At 37.3% G+C, this 15,499-nt stretch overlaps 1 protein-coding gene and 1 pseudogene across 8 annotated transcripts in view; one reads left to right on the top strand and one right to left on the bottom strand.

Annotated features, from left to right (window-relative positions):
- Positions 1 to 15,499, top strand: part of GTF2H1 (general transcription factor IIH subunit 1) — a 33,593-nt gene that overhangs the window by 12,303 nt on the left and 5,791 nt on the right. For 3 of the 7 annotated variants that reach the window (XM_082342456.1, XM_082342459.1, XM_082342462.1), the window contains 9 exons: positions 190 to 355; positions 1,310 to 1,403; positions 3,319 to 3,468; positions 5,004 to 5,083; positions 8,218 to 8,345; positions 8,459 to 8,546; positions 8,802 to 8,885; positions 11,228 to 11,316; positions 11,698 to 11,815. In XM_082342456.1, the coding sequence (XP_082198582.1) occupies positions 190 to 355; positions 1,310 to 1,403; positions 3,319 to 3,468; positions 5,004 to 5,083; positions 8,218 to 8,345; positions 8,459 to 8,546; positions 8,802 to 8,885; positions 11,228 to 11,316; positions 11,698 to 11,815 (997 nt within the window). The remainder of the gene's footprint in view (positions 1 to 189; positions 356 to 1,309; positions 1,404 to 3,318; positions 3,469 to 5,003; positions 5,084 to 8,217; positions 8,346 to 8,458; positions 8,547 to 8,801; positions 8,886 to 11,227; positions 11,317 to 11,697; positions 11,816 to 15,499) is intronic. The other 4 variants (XM_082342458.1, XM_082342460.1, XM_082342457.1 and 1 more) reach the window with 3 other exon arrangements.
- LOC309605994 (heterogeneous nuclear ribonucleoprotein A1 pseudogene) lies at positions 3,483 to 4,997 on the bottom strand (annotated as a pseudogene). The gene has a single exon. The product of its transcript is annotated as a heterogeneous nuclear ribonucleoprotein A1 pseudogene (transcript).

The raw sequence follows: 15,499 nt of genomic DNA, 5'->3' as shown, positions 1-15,499 counted from the left end.
CACTTACGTTTGTTCCTCCAAAAATGTTTTTTTGCTTCTAATTACTAACAAATGAACTAAATGACCTCTGCCTCTCAGCCATCACAAAATGAAAGTTGGGTGTTTCATGTGGCTAAAGTCTTTTTTGAATGTTACCTAAATGGTGTTTTATTCTAAAAGTTCAATATGTTCGATATATTCTATCACCAGAATGCTGCAAGAAGACCCTGTTTTGTTTCAGCTTTATAAAGACCTTGTTGTGAGTCAAGTGATCAGTGCTGAGGAATTCTGGGCCAATCGTTTAAATGTGAATGCAACAGAGAGTTCTTCCACATCTAATCATAAGCAGGATGTTGGCATTTCTGCAGCATTTCTGGTATGTGACCCTTCTAGATTTCTAAAGGGAAAAAAAAACATGGTATATGTGTTAACGATGCCATTTCTTTTGTAAAATTTAGCATTTTCTTCAAGTAAATTAATGGATACTTCAGTATCCATGGTGTTCTTCTAAAATAATTTTTGAAATACATACAGTATCTTTTTTAATTTATATATTTTTTGCCAATGGTATTCTCTTAGTTTTTTGGACTTGACCCTAGTATGCTGGAAATCAAATGGACTTTTGAAAAAGAATCTTTTAGCAATTGGACTAATGCTTATTTGCCCTAATACTTTTAAATTTAGGGCCTTCAGCTACCTTTTTTTTTTTAATGATTGCAATATTTTACTTATAATGCAAAGTTTAAATGTATAATGACCACCATGTTATAAAAAAGTAAGATCTCTAAAATGTATCTTAAGAGGAAAATTGAGACTACCTTATGTGTGGAATTAGAAAGTGAAATTCAGTCTATACTCTGGTAAAACCAAAGCAGTATTTATACATTTAACAAAAATTTGAGTACCAGTTAAATGTTTGGCATCTTTCTTAGTGCTTAGCAGTGAATTGAATTAATAAGGCCTTCTTAAAGAAACCAGTCAGATAATATTTAACTACTTAGTAACCAAATAGTTAAATATTTGGTAACTGTATAAGTTTTATGTTAAAGCTCCACTAGATATCTGCCTTTGGCCACACTTAAATGTGCCTATTTGACCATGTTGTATTTTCAAAAAGCAGATTTTACAGTTCACTAAAATTATGTGAAACCAGCTCAGGCTTCTGTGAGCCCTGTCTCTATGCCAAAAGCATAGGTGAGGGACTTATCTCTGTCTCTGTATTTCATTCAGAGAGTCTGTTTTTCCACCTTTGTCCAGTGTCCATTGGGTTCTTAGACATCTTCCCCCAATATTCTAACAAATACAGATATATATGTGGTCTTTATTTTAGGCTGATGTCCGACCCCAAACAGATGGATGTAATGGTCTGAGATACAATTTAACAACTGATATCATTGAGTCCATATTTAGGACCTATCCAGCAGGTAAGAAAAATCAGTTCTTTCAGATAGTTAAAATATTTGTTTGGATGAATTCAGTAATGTATCATTGAAAAACAAAAGGCTTTACCTTTATTCCTGATGAAGTGCTATAAAATATGTAAAGTATGTTATCCGGTGCCTGACATGTGGTAGATACTAATGGCTTAGCATATAATGTGCTGTCATCAATCCATTGGTATGATGACTTTCCCATTCTTTCCACCGGTGGTTCTTAAACTTTTTTTTTCTTTAATATTTAAGTTATTTTTTCTTTTTTATGTATATTTTTTTTTAATTAATTTATTTATTTATTTTATTTTTGGCTGCATCGGGTCTTAGTTGCGGCGCATGGGCTCTTCGTTGCAGCGTGCAGGCTTCTCTCTAGTTGTGGCCTGCTGATTTTTCTCTCTCTAGTTGTGGTGCGTGGGCTCCAGAGCACATGGGCTCCAGAGTGTGTGGGCCCTGTAGTTTGTGGCACAGGGGCTCTCTAGTTGAGGTGTGCGGGCTCAGTAGTTGCAGCACGCAGGCTTAGTTGCCCCGCAGCATGTGGGATCTTAGTTCCCCGACCAGGGATCGAACCTCCATCCCCTGCCCCTGCATTGGAAGGCGGATTCTCTACCACTGGACCACCAGGGAAGTCCCTAAACTTTATATACCCTTTAACATACATGAGTAAGATGACATGCTCCAGAGGCATCAATAAATGAGTCTCTGCAGCACTAACTCAGATCATCCTTCATGCTGCCTCCCTTGCGGAAATCATCCTAAAAGTATAAATGTTTTGATTCTAGCTCTAGTGATTTATGATGTGCAGCCAAGGTTGAGAGCAGCTGCTTCAGTCATTCTTCTAACTAAACAAAGCTCTCAAGCCATACACTATTCTCTCTTTCTACTTCCTCACTCCTGCCCCTTTAGTCCTTAGGAAACATCTCTCTCCCACAGGACTCAGCTCAAGCATCACTTCATTGCCACTTCTGTAAAATCCTGACTGTCTTAGGCAGATATAAGCCCCCTCCCCACTCCTTCCATAGGGCCCTGTTTCTTACCACATTATAATGTAATTATTTTCTTATCTTTCTGATAATAACATAATTATGTAGTGTTTACTATGTGCCAGACACCATTCTAAGGCCTTTATGTATGTTAACTCATTTAATCATCACAGATAGTACCTATGAAGTAGGTACTATCATTACCCCCATATTACAGATGAGGAAGCCAAGATAAAGAAAGATTAAGTAATTTGTCCAGCATCACACAGACAGTAAGTGGCAGACCTAGAATTTTAAACTTAGGCTCTCCAGCTTAAGAGACCTAAACCTCTTAATCTCTTTGCTTATTGAACAATGTAAGCATCTGGAGTGCCAAACTGATAGTCCAGTGGGTTATGGAGATCTTAATTTCCCCAGCACCTAACACGGTGCCTTGGATTAAAAGTGTCCATGTATAAGTGATCAAATAAGCAGACTCAGGTCTCACTCCAAGAAGCTTGGTGTTTCCACTAACACTTTGAAACTTGTTAATTTTCTTGGTACACAGTAAGGTTTTGTGGGGCTTCCCTCGTGGTCCAGTGGTTAAGACTCTGCACTCCCAACGCAGGGGGCCCGGGTTCGATCCCTAGTCAGGGAACTAGATCCCGCGTGCTGCAACGACAATCCTGCGTGCCTCAACTAAGACCCGGCAAAGCCAAATAAATAAATATTCAAAATAAGGTTTTGTTTGTAATTTGTTAAGATTCATAAAGGTAGTGCCTCACCTAATCTCTCAAGTTATATTTTATATTTACGATTATTATATATAGTTTGTAGAGTTGAATACTTTCATAATCTAGTTTTGCTATTAGTCTATTTTGAAACTAATTTCAGAGGTTTTAAGAATTGGAAATTCAGTATGTAACTATTACGGGTTTTTTTCACAGTAAAAATGAAATATGCAGAAAACGTTCCCCACAACATGACAGAAAAGGAATTCTGGACACGTTTCTTTCAGTCCCATTATTTTCACAGGGACCGGCTGAATACTGGGTCAAAGGACCTCTTTGCAGAATGTGCCAAAATAGATGAAAAAGGTAACTGTTTATCCTTGACACACTCTAGCCTTTATTTATTTATTTATTTATTTTTATTTTTATTTTTTTTTTAAAGACACATTTATTCAGCGTCATGATCAGACTATTACATTTAGCAATCAACAGCATGGGTGCAAAAAAAAAAAAAATCTACATTAAAACCCTTTGTTGGAATGCTTTACACAGAACAGAAACTAAAATAACCTGTTATACAATTAGTCACAAATATAGTCCTCGAGTTTTTTTGCCCGTACACATGAGTATTGTCTAAAACATGTCTTCTTTGTAGCAGCTAGGCCCTGCGACCAGTGTGCTTGGCTGAGTTCACAAATCTCTTGTAACCTGTAGCTTCCCTGTCACTTCTCTGGCTCTCCTCTCCTGCTAAGCTTTGTTTCCTGGCAGTAATCAAAACCTTCTGCCACTGCCATAGCTACTGCTGCTGCTGGAACCACCTTGGTTTCGGGGTTTGGCAAAGTATTGGCCTCCACCACCATAGGGGCCAGAACTTCTGCCTCCAAAGTTTCCTCCTTTCATGGGTGCAAAATTTGAAGATTGATTGTTGTAACTGCCAAAATCATTGTAGCTTCCACCACCTCCAAAATTGATTCCATCATTACCAAATCCATTACAGCCATCCCCACTGCCACCATATCCACCACCACCGTGGCTGCCACCAAAGCCACCTCAACCACTGAAGTTTCCTCCACGACCAAAGTTGTCATTCCCACCAAAACCGCCTCCACGACCACCACCAAAATTTCCAGAACCACTTCGACCTCTTTGGCTGGATGAGGCACTAGCCATCTCTTGCTTAGATAGGGCTTTCCTTACTTCACAGTTGTGGCCATTCATAGTGTGGTATTTCTGAATGACAGTCTTGTCTACAGAGTCATGGTCATCCAAGGTTACGAAAGCATAGCCTCTGTTTTTGCCACTGCCTCGGTCAGTCATGATTTCAATCGCTTCAGTTTTCCCGTACTGTTCAAAATAATCTCTTAGGTGATGTTCTTCAGTGTCTTCTTTAATGCCACCAACAAAAATCTTTTTCACAGTTAAGTGGGCACCAGGTCTTTGAGAATCTTCTCTTGAGACGGCCCTCTTTGGTTCCACAGCTCTTCCATCCACCTTGTGTGGCCTTGCATTCATGGCCGCATCCACCTCCTCCACAGTGGCATATGTGACAAACCCGAAGCCTCTGGAGCGCTTGGTGTTTGCATCCCTCATTACCACACAATCTGTGAGCGTTTCCCACTGCTCAAAATGGCTCCTCAGACTCTCCTGGGTTGTTTCAAAGCTCAAACCTCCAATGAAGAGCTTCCGCAGCTGTTCGGGCTCTTTGTGTGACTCTGACTTAAACATGACGGCAGTGGCGGGGGGGTGGGGGAGACGTCAGCGATGCTTACTCAGCGGCGTCCATGGGCAGAAAGCACACTCAAGCATTTAATTTGCTGCTCTCATCATTAATGCTGTTAGTGAATTTTTTTATTTCTGAGAAAGGAAAACTTGATCAACTTTTTGTTTCATTGATTTTCTAGGGTTAAAAACAATGGTTTCATTAGGAGTGAAAAACCCACTACTTGATTTGACAGCTTTGGAAGATAAACCATTAGATGAGGTAAGTAGTAGTAAAAGGATTTACGAGAGAAAACAGTCTTTTCCTAGTCTTCAACATTTGTATGAATTTAAAATTGCCTTGAGTATAGATATTCTACTTGTGAGAAGGTAAAACAAACAAAATACTGTTATTTGGAGTGGTTTATCAAAAGTGCTTTTCAAGAGCACTGTTTATTATTAAGATTGCCTTGGAGAACCGAAATTTCCATATGAGTTGGTAAAACATTTTTTAAAAGAATTTTCTAGCTCCCCCATCAACAGTTGCCTAGGTATTAATGAAGGTTTAACACGATGTTTTTTATGCTGTATCTAACAATCTAAATAAATGTGACTAAATATTCGTATACAGGGAAAAGTTAACAAACATTGTTGGTTGCCCACTATTTGCCAAATCTTGAGCACAGTCATGACCCTTACCCTATATTAGCCCCAATATGTTTCAACAGCTAGACCATCAAGTATGAGCTACCTACCTCAGCATCGTGACTCCAGACTGAGAAGTTTATACAGTCACGGAGAAATAGGTGATCCCTTCTGATCAAGGCTAATTCTATCCCTGCCTCTATCTTCTAGGCTAGGAAGGAACCTGCTTTCCTCAGGTATTCTCTTGACACTGTTACCTTTTAATTTTCTTGCCCTTCCTTTGGCTCCTATTCTGTTGGCCATATACACATGCTCATTCCTTCCTTCCCCCCCCCCACCTTTTTCCTCTTAGTGTATGCGTGCACCAGGTGAGAAAACCAATGTTAAAATTGTGTCCTAAAAAAAAAAAAATCGTGTTCTATAGTCTAAATTATTAAATTAACAGAAGGTAATCCTTGGTGTCCCAGTGAGTTATTTCCCTAATGAAATTCAGTTGTTTTCTTGAAAATTCTCAGCATTCAGTCACTTCCTTGGTGAATCTCAACACGTTACAAACGTGGTCCTCTTTAATCACCTGGAGAAAATAAAGCTTAAGATACAGCTTAAGGGACTTCCCTGGCGGTCCAGTGGTTAAGACTCCGCACTTCCAGTGCAGGGGGCGTGGGTTCAGTCCCTGGTCGGGGAGCTAAGATTCCACATGCTGCGCAGCGTGGCCAAAAAAATGGTGGTATGTTATGCATACCTTTCTTCACTTTTCCTGTTATCACTATCAGTCTGAGCTAAATATACCACACAGTTGTTAAGTACATAGACTTACCTGGCTTAAACTGTAGTTTATAAACATTTTTCTAAGTTTTCTTGTAAAATGAGGTTAATAGTTCTGACCTTGGAGAGGGGTAGCAAAATTGGAGAGATGTTGTTTAAGGGTACAGACTTGCAACTAGTGTTCCCTTGTATGAATATATAAAAATTTATATAACCAGTCCTTTTAATTAAAATGTTGGTTGATTCAATTGTTCCTTTAATGCCTCTTTTTCCCATATCATCCTCAAGTAGTTCTGTCCCAGGATACAGACTTGGGCCTCCTTGTAAATACATTCTTTCCATTCCATTGCTTCAAATTCGAATTATGTAATGATGACTCCCAGTTAGTCCTGGTCTGTCTAACCCCAGAACTCCAAAATCATATATCCAACTCCCTACTTGATATCTTCACTTAGGTAGTTCACAGACACCCTTCAACATAACATGTCCAAAATGGAACCTTTGTTTCCCATTCTCAAAAACCTATTTCTTCCTGGGTCTTCCGTATGTCAGTTAAAAAAAAAAACCATTACCATGGACTCAGTTACTCAAGCCAAAACCTAGGAGTCTCCTTGATTCCTCCCCTTTCTTCACCTCCAACATTCAATTGATCAACAAGTACTCTACAACACATCTCTGATCTGTCTACATCTCCTCTGTCTCCATAGACACTTACACCCTCTTGCTTTTAGGGTACCGTTGCTTCATTGCTTGCATTAACCTCCTAATTGATCTTCTTATTTCAACTTTTGTTCCCTATAGTTTATTCTTCCCTAGCAGTAAGAGTTACAAATCAGATCATAATGCCCCCCTTATGTAAAAATCTTCAGTGGTTTCTCATTGAACTTAGAATAAAATCAAAACTCCTACCATGCTCTTCTTGATTTGGCCTCTGCCTACTTCTCCCTCAGTTGGGGCTGTTTCCACTCGATTCGTGCTCCAAACATAATTGCCTTCTTTAAGGTCCATATCAAGCTTTTTCTACCTCAGGGCCTTTGCACTTGCTGTTCCTTCTTCCTGCTCTTCTGCCTAACTAGCTTCTACCCATCTTTTGGACATCTGTTCTAATGTTACTTCTTCAGTGAGACCTTCCCTAACCTCCCTATATAAAGTATCTCCTCCCATTCCAGTCACTACACTATGTCTTTATTTTCTCCATTTCTTTTCTTTATTTTCTTCATAGCATCTGTCACTTTCAAAAGTGGTCTCATTTTTACCTTGTTTTACTTGTCAGTTGTCAGTCTTCTATCAGTAGACTATAAGTTCCATGAGGCTGACTGTTCCTATTACTGGCCTATCCCCATCACATAGGAGGTATTAGGCACTCAGTAATTATTTGATAAATGAATGAATGGCATATGAGTCTTTTTATGATCTTTCTCATACCTCTTTAACCTTATGTCTCACCAATCCCTGGCCCACCCTTCATTCCAGGTATACCGAACTACATACAAACCTATGACACAATATGTATTACATTACTTCTATACCTTTGTTTAGTTTCCTCTTCCTGAAGTGTCTCCATTTTTGCCTTGCAAGCACCTATTCATCTTACGGTGCTCCATGAAGCTTTTTTGAACCTACCCTACCCTCCCTGCACCCCACTCTGGTGGGAGTGACCACTTCTTCTTTCGTAGCCCCTATGAGTTTTAACTAAGTGTACTGGCTTACAGCCCAGCGTCCCACTAGCTAGTATTTTAATCTAGATCCAAAATTGCTCTTCAGGAAAAAAATGCAGCACTTAACAGTTAAGGTATTTTTGTGATACTAAAAGCAGTTAGTAGTATTTCTTCATTTTTTGTGTGTATAATGTCACTTATTTTTAAATGTTTACCTGTAAGTATTTGATAATGCTCAGAATTAATAAAGTCCTGTCATCTAGAAAGTTTTTTCAGCTCAACATGTCTCTCATAATAAGAAAACCAGAAGTTTCTTTTAATTTTTAATCTGCTAAATTGTTTCTCACAGGGCTATGGCATTTCCTCTGTGCCATCTACTTCTAATTCTAAATCCATAAGAGAGAATAGTAATGCTGCCATCATCAAGAGATTTAACCATCACAGTGCCATGGTCCTGGCAGCAGGTCTCAGGAAACAGTTAAGTACACACGCTAAGATGCAGTAACTGGGTTTTCCATGATAGCCAGATGGAGTTTTGTTGTTGTTCTGCCTGTGGTTTTCAACATTAATTTTTTTTCCTTTGTTTTCAGAGAAGCACAAAAGGAGCAAAATGGCGAGCCCAGCAACATTGATGGAAATTCTGGAGATGTAGATTGCTTTCAGCCAGCAGTAAAAAGGGTATGGGTAAAAAGTCTGGGACATTTACGGCTCACATTTCTCCAGATACCTTATGTAACTGCTAGTACCTTATGTTGACCCTTGATCAGTTCAGATGACTCAGTTCCTTCTGACCAAGATGTTAAGCATTTGGCTTAAATTGTAGAACATTTTAAAGAGAACTTCCTCAGTTTTGGCTTGCCAGCCTGCTTTCCATGGACTCAAGTCTGTTAACTGTTTTTATTGTTCTGTTTTATTTTTTTCCTTCACCTGTAGACACACACACATATTAACATACAGTTTTATTTTCTGGGAAAGAGTATTCAAGAAAGACAATATGACAGAAAGAAAAAGCTAAAGGTTAGTGTATGTGATTTTAAAAGATAAGATTGGCCCTCATGTTAAACCTGGCATTTCAGAACTGGAAATATCTTTCATTAAATACTGAAAAGGGGTTGTGGGGGAATATGAACAGTAACCTACTTGTATATTTCTTCTCTCCCTGCAACTTTGCCAAGCTTTGCTATCCCTCAGGTTTTGTAAGTTCTCCCTCCCTAGTTATAAAAATAAGTTATGATAAAGCTTACTTAGAGTGCAATCAGGCAATATGTATTAAATTTTTAAAGGTTTATACCCTTAATTCCACTTCTGGACAGTATTCCACTTTGGACATTTATTTTTTTAAAAAATAAAGATGTGTGCAAAGATTCAGATACAAATGCTCATGGCAGTATTATAATTGAGAAAATAGCAACCATCCTAATATCCGTGATACATCCATACAATGGAGATTGATGCATGCAGCAATTAATGGCTTTTTAAAAGGATTAATGGTATGTTGAATTAAAAAGAGTTCACATATACCATGCGATAGTTCAGTTCATTAAAATTAAATTCAAGAAACCATTTTTGAGTTGCCTTACATGCCATATTAGGTGGTGGGAAACAAAAAAGAATAAGATTGGGTTCTTGTCCTCAAAGAATTTAGTGTCTACAGGTAAAACAAAATCAAAAGGATAATTATAAAACAAAGTATAGTAATTGTGTGATTTACAATAGGAACCAAAGAGTGAGCAAGTAGATAAAGTTCGCAGAACAGACTAATATGATATAATTAAGTTTATGATTTTTAAAAGGGAATTATGGGCGAGTCTTATTTTATATATTTCAGTCACTTAATATGTTTCTACAGGGATATACACCTTTAAAATTAACAAAGTCAGTAAGATATTTCTTTTCTGAACTAAGCAAAGTGAATCTAAAATGTAAGATATGCTAAAGAAGAAATCTAGGAAGTGATGCTTTTCTTTGCAATATTGCACGAAGTACCCGTGATTCTTGGTAGTGAAAGAATTGTCAAAAATCATTGTGTGAATTTTCACAATATTCAATGATAAACTGACTCTAGATATTTTTTCAAGTCAATAGTTGTCTGCTGTGTGTTCTGCAAGGGATTTATAGAATGAGAGATCCAGAAGTATTAATAGACAGAGTCCTTATATTCATGGAGCTTTCAGTTAAGTATGAAAGTTAGGTGAATAACTAGGCCTTGGCAGAGGCTTGGGATTTGGATTTATATAAGAGGTTAGGTTGGGACATGACTTGGGTAAGGCAACAGCAGGGGTAGAAATCAGCTTGACATATGGGAAAGGTAATGAAGACATCAGCATGCCTTGAAGTTGGCTCAAGGGTGTAGAGCTGAGAAAGTAATAAAAGCTTAGGCTGAGTCTAGGTAAGGTGGGACTGATTGATGTGTTACTCTGAATAGCATGCTGAGGTCAGATTTGTTCCTATACTACAAGAGGACTATTCAGACTCTTAAAATAGGGGCAATTTAAAATACTGTTTTCAGATTGATCTTTTTTGAGATATATTTAATATCTTAAACATTTTGATCCTAGTCTGGGAAGCTACAGATGAGAGCTAACCAGATGAATTCCATAGCTCTGTAGGGATGAAATATTGTAAAGTTGTTTTCCCAAATGTTTACATAGATTGTCAACATGTGTCTTATAATTAATGTATTTATATTATAAGGGTATAGAAATATAGCATTTTGTTACTAGTCCAGGAGAAAACACATTAGTAAAACCAAAATAAAGAATCCAGAAGTAAACCCAAATATTTACATGGAGGGATTAAATACATATATGATAAACATGACATTTCAGAATCAGTGGGGAAAGACATTATTCTACAAATGGTGTTAGGGGGACTGATTAATAATTTAATATTAAAAAAACCCCTCAGATTCCCTACCTTACTCCTTATTTCAAAATAAATTCTAAGTGGATCAAAGATTTAAGCAAAAAATTAACCCACAGAAAGAATAAGCATAAAGGGAGTAATTAAAATTGAAAAACACCAAATTGGAAGAAAAATATTTGCAACACATGTAAAAAAATTAATTTTATTTATTTGGGGGGAAAAACAGTAAAATACACATTTTCATCTACCAGATTTTCAAATATTAAAGGTTCAGTAATGCTCAGTTTGGTCAGAGTGTGGGAAAACAGGTACTCTGTGTAAGTGGATGGTGAAAAAATGGGTTCAACTATTTGTAGAGCAGTCATGTCTAGGAAGTGAGACTCATTTTGGGAAGACTTCATATTTTACCCTCTGTACAGTTTTGCTTTTTCATTCATGTTCATTACTTTTGTAAGAGAACTTTACAATAAAAAGTGTTGTGTTGATAATTATAGGCGAAGTTACAAGAGTCCATTGAATATGAAGACTTGGGAAAAAATAATTCCATAAAAACAATTGCACTAAACCTCAAGAAGTCAGATAGGTAAGTTTGGTGACTAATATTAAATTAACTTGAGACAGAATAGTTTTGTATCACAAGTCATTGCAGAATATATTCTGCAAGTATAGAACTCAAGTTTTAATCAGTTTATTACCATAAAATACAGTATCTTATTTCCTTAAAAATTTACTTTGTGCATCTCAGGAAAGGATCCTAAATGATGGAAGCCAAGAAAATAAATTTTTGGCTATCTGTGCTGTTTTCTTCCTATTGCCCTTACAGGAATTAAATTATTTTATTGAAATATCTTTAACTCTTTACTTTGGGGAGAATGTTGTCTTGAGACTGCTAAAATATTTGAAAGACAAATGTTGAGCACCTTTATTCTGTGTGATTAGTAATTTCTTCTTTGCTAATCTTCAGGTATTATCATGGTCCAACTCCAATCCAGTCACTACAGTATGCAACAAGTCAGGACATTATTAATTCTTTTCAAAGTATTAGACAAGAAATGGAAGCTTATACACCCAAATTAACTCAGGTAGGTGACTTGTACTGTTTGAAAAACAGAATTCCCATTCTGTTTTCTCAGTTTATGAGCACATTCAAATTGAACTGTAAAACTAATACTTTAATGGGGTTTAAAGACATATTTCTGCTTAATAAATTGAAAAAGTCAGAGGTAGAGAAAAGAGGTATTTGGCATACCTGAAGATAAGATGATGATGAAAAGTAAGATAATGAGTTTTGTGATTGCTGACTTTTTCCTTCCATATGCACAGTTTTATTGGAAAAATCTCCCAGATTTCCCAAAATTTCTGGACATCACTCTCTAGATACTCTTTATTTTTCCCTGCCCTTGTACATACTTCAGTGGATCAGCAAGTTCTGTCAGTTCAGTATTTCTTGACTCCATTACCTTGATTTAGGCAAACCTGACTGGTTTTCTACATTGCCACTGCAAGTTATCTTGCTAAAAACATGATTCTGATCACATCACTCTGCAGCTTAAAAACCTTTACTGCCTCCCTTTGCTTTGTTTCCACAGTAATTGTCAGGATGTCCTTGTCTGACATGCCAAGCTCTGTAATCTGGCTGTAACCCACATCTCCAGTCCCAGCTCCAGCCATGTCTCCACCGTTCCCTTCCCCACATAACCAAGAGTCCTATACTCCAACCTAACACACTATAAACTACCCAGAGTTTTTTAATCGTGTCATCCTCATGCTTCCTGTACTTTTGCTCATGCTTTCTCTCTTTTTAGAATGCCCTTTGCCTGTGTCTGGGGAACTAATAATAATAATTCAAGACAGCTCAAATTCCATTGCCTCTGTAAAGCAATCCTCAACGTGCCCAGTAATGAGTTATTTTTTCTCTTTTCTTTGTTTTCATAAACACTGAGACACTGAATTCATACTGTACTGTAGTGCTTATCACATATTGGGACTTACTTTTTGCTTTTTATTTTGAAATAATCTCAGATTTACAAAAAGTTACAAAAGTTTTCTGACCCATTTTGAGAGTAGATCCCTTTACAGCTAAATATTTCAGTCCATATTTCCTAAAACAAGACATTCTCATAAATAACACAGTATGGTTATAGAAACAATAAGTTAACATTGATAAAGTATTATTATCTAACCTGTAGGTCTTACAAAAATTTCACCAATTGTACCACTAATGTCCCTATAGTAAAAGAAAACCTTTATTTTTGGTTCAGCCTCCAAGTCAGGTGCATGAATTGCATTCAGTTCTCATGTCTCTTTAGTCTCCTTTAAAATGGAGTAGTTTTTCAATCTTTGTCTTTCATGACCTTGGTGTTTGAAGAGTACAAGCCAGTTTTTTGTAGAATGCCCTCACTTTCAGTTTCTCTATTTTCTCGTGAGTGTATTTCATGTTATGCGTTTTTGGCAAAAATACCACCAGAATGATTGTGCATCATATCAGGAAGCACATATGTATTTCTCCTAACTTGCAATATTAATGTTTGATCACTTGGTTAAGGCACTATCTACCTGGATTCTCCGCCAAAAACTTACTATTTTTCCCTTTGTAATTAGTAAGTATCTTGTAGGGAGACACTAAATTTTTTATTTCCCATCAAACTTTTACCCACTAGCATTTTAGAATCTGTTGATAATTGCTGAAAACAGTTATTGCCATGGTGGTGGTTAAATGGTGATTTTCTAATTCTATCCTCCCATCAGTTGACCTTCTGAGCTTCCCTTCCTGTCTCCTGTATTTATTTATTTACATTTATTTATTTATAAGCATGGATTTTTATATTATTCTATGGGTTATAAATTGTTGCTATCAGTTTTTTCTTTTTTTAAACTAAGGTATAACTTACCTACAGTAAAATATACCTTTTCAGGCTATTCCTTGATTTTCAGTGTGCATGTACAGTTGTGTAATCACCAACACGATATAAAACAGTTTTGTCAACCCAAAAAATGTACCCTTGCCCCTTTGTAGTCAGATGCTTCCCATGCCATTTACACTGGCTCTGGTATGTTTCTGACAATATCTTCATCAATTTTTGAGCACCTCCTTACTTCATGGCACAATGAGATAGGTGTTCCAAATTTATCTTATCCTTTCCCTGCCCAGCCACAGAATCTTTCTTTAAGTGTTTAGATTTAGAAACAAAGATGTGAGTACTAGGTGTACTCATTACTGTTGGGATGTCATTTGCTACTGGTTTCATTGTCCCCTCAGTGGACAGAGCAAGGAAATACGTGTTGTACATACTTATGCTCACGTAACAACACGGGATTGTTTGACTACATCTTTCCTTCTAGACTATACTTGTCCAACATCTGGCCCTTGGGCCAAAGTAGGTCCACCTAACTTTTTTAAGCTGTGGTCAGTCTTAAATATTTAGATTCTTCCGCACACCCCTAAAAAAGTGATTTCATTATCTGAGACACATGAAGAGGTTATCTGCCCTCGGATGTGTATACCTGAGTGTAGCCAGTGACTAGTCGGCAAGCTCAGCAGTCACTGAAACTTCTGGTTACAATGCATTATAACATTTCTAACAAAAGGAAATAGGAATAAAGTGAACATTCATGTCCCCTTGACTCATAGATGTCCTGTAATGTGCTCTTTACACCAAGTTAAATATTTTTTTCATCCAGCCCATACACACATAGATTTCTACTTGTAAAAATTCCACTGAGACACACTAAACCTGCGCTTGAGCTATTCAGCAAACGATTTATTCCTCTCCATGGCTAGCCCTTGGTACTTGTTAGGCACTCAATGAAGAGATAGATCAGTCATGTCCCTAAGTGTTGATACGGATACAGTGGGGAATGTGGAGTTTTTTCCCCTTTTGGCTAGGTGTATTCACTTCCTTGAAAAATGACAAATGATATATTTCTGCTTTGCTGGATTTTCTTATGTCAGCTGCCAGTAAGGATTTAACATTTGTTTTATTGTCTTTTTTTTCTTTCCTTAAACTCAGTTTTACCTTCAGTGCTAAGAGTTCATAAGTTAAGTTGGTACTTAAGTAAGGGCTTGGCTAAGACAGAGAAAGACGAATATTACATGATATCACTTCTATGTAGAATCTAAAAAATAGTACAGGGACTTCCCTGGTGGCACAGTGGTTAAGAATCCTCCTGCCAATGCAGGGGACACATGTTCGAGCCCTGGTCCAGGAAGATCCCACATGCCGTGGAGCAACTAAGCCCATGCGCCACAACTGATAAGCCCGCGTGCCACAACTACTGAAGCCCACGCACCTAGAGCCCATGCTCCGCAACAAGAGAAACCACCGCAATGAGAAGCACGTGCACAGCAATGAAGAGTAGCCCCCAATCACGGCAACTAGAGAAAGCCCGCATGCAGCAACTAAGACCCAACACAGCCATAAATAAATAAATAGATAGATAAATAAATAACTCACTCCCAATCTTTAAAAAAAAAAAAAATAGTACAAATGAACTTATTTACAAAACAGAAACAGACTCACAGACTTAGAAAACAAACTTATGGTTACCAAAGGAGAAGGAGGGGTGGTGGGCAGGGATAAATTGGGAGTATGGGATTAACAGATACACACTACCATATAGAAAATAGATAAACAGCAAGAATTTACTGCACAGGGAGCTATATTCAGTATCTTGTGGTAAACAATAATGGAAAATAATCAAAAAAGGAATATAGATATATACATATATATGTGTAACTGAATCACTGTACACCTGAAACTAGCACA

This window comes from Balaenoptera borealis (genome assembly GCF_965194805.1).
Source record: "Balaenoptera borealis genome assembly, chromosome: 11".
Classification (NCBI taxonomy): domain Eukaryota; kingdom Metazoa; phylum Chordata; class Mammalia; order Artiodactyla; family Balaenopteridae; genus Balaenoptera; species Balaenoptera borealis.
Note: the sequence above shows the minus strand (reverse complement) of the source record. Positions and strands in the feature narration are given on the sequence as shown.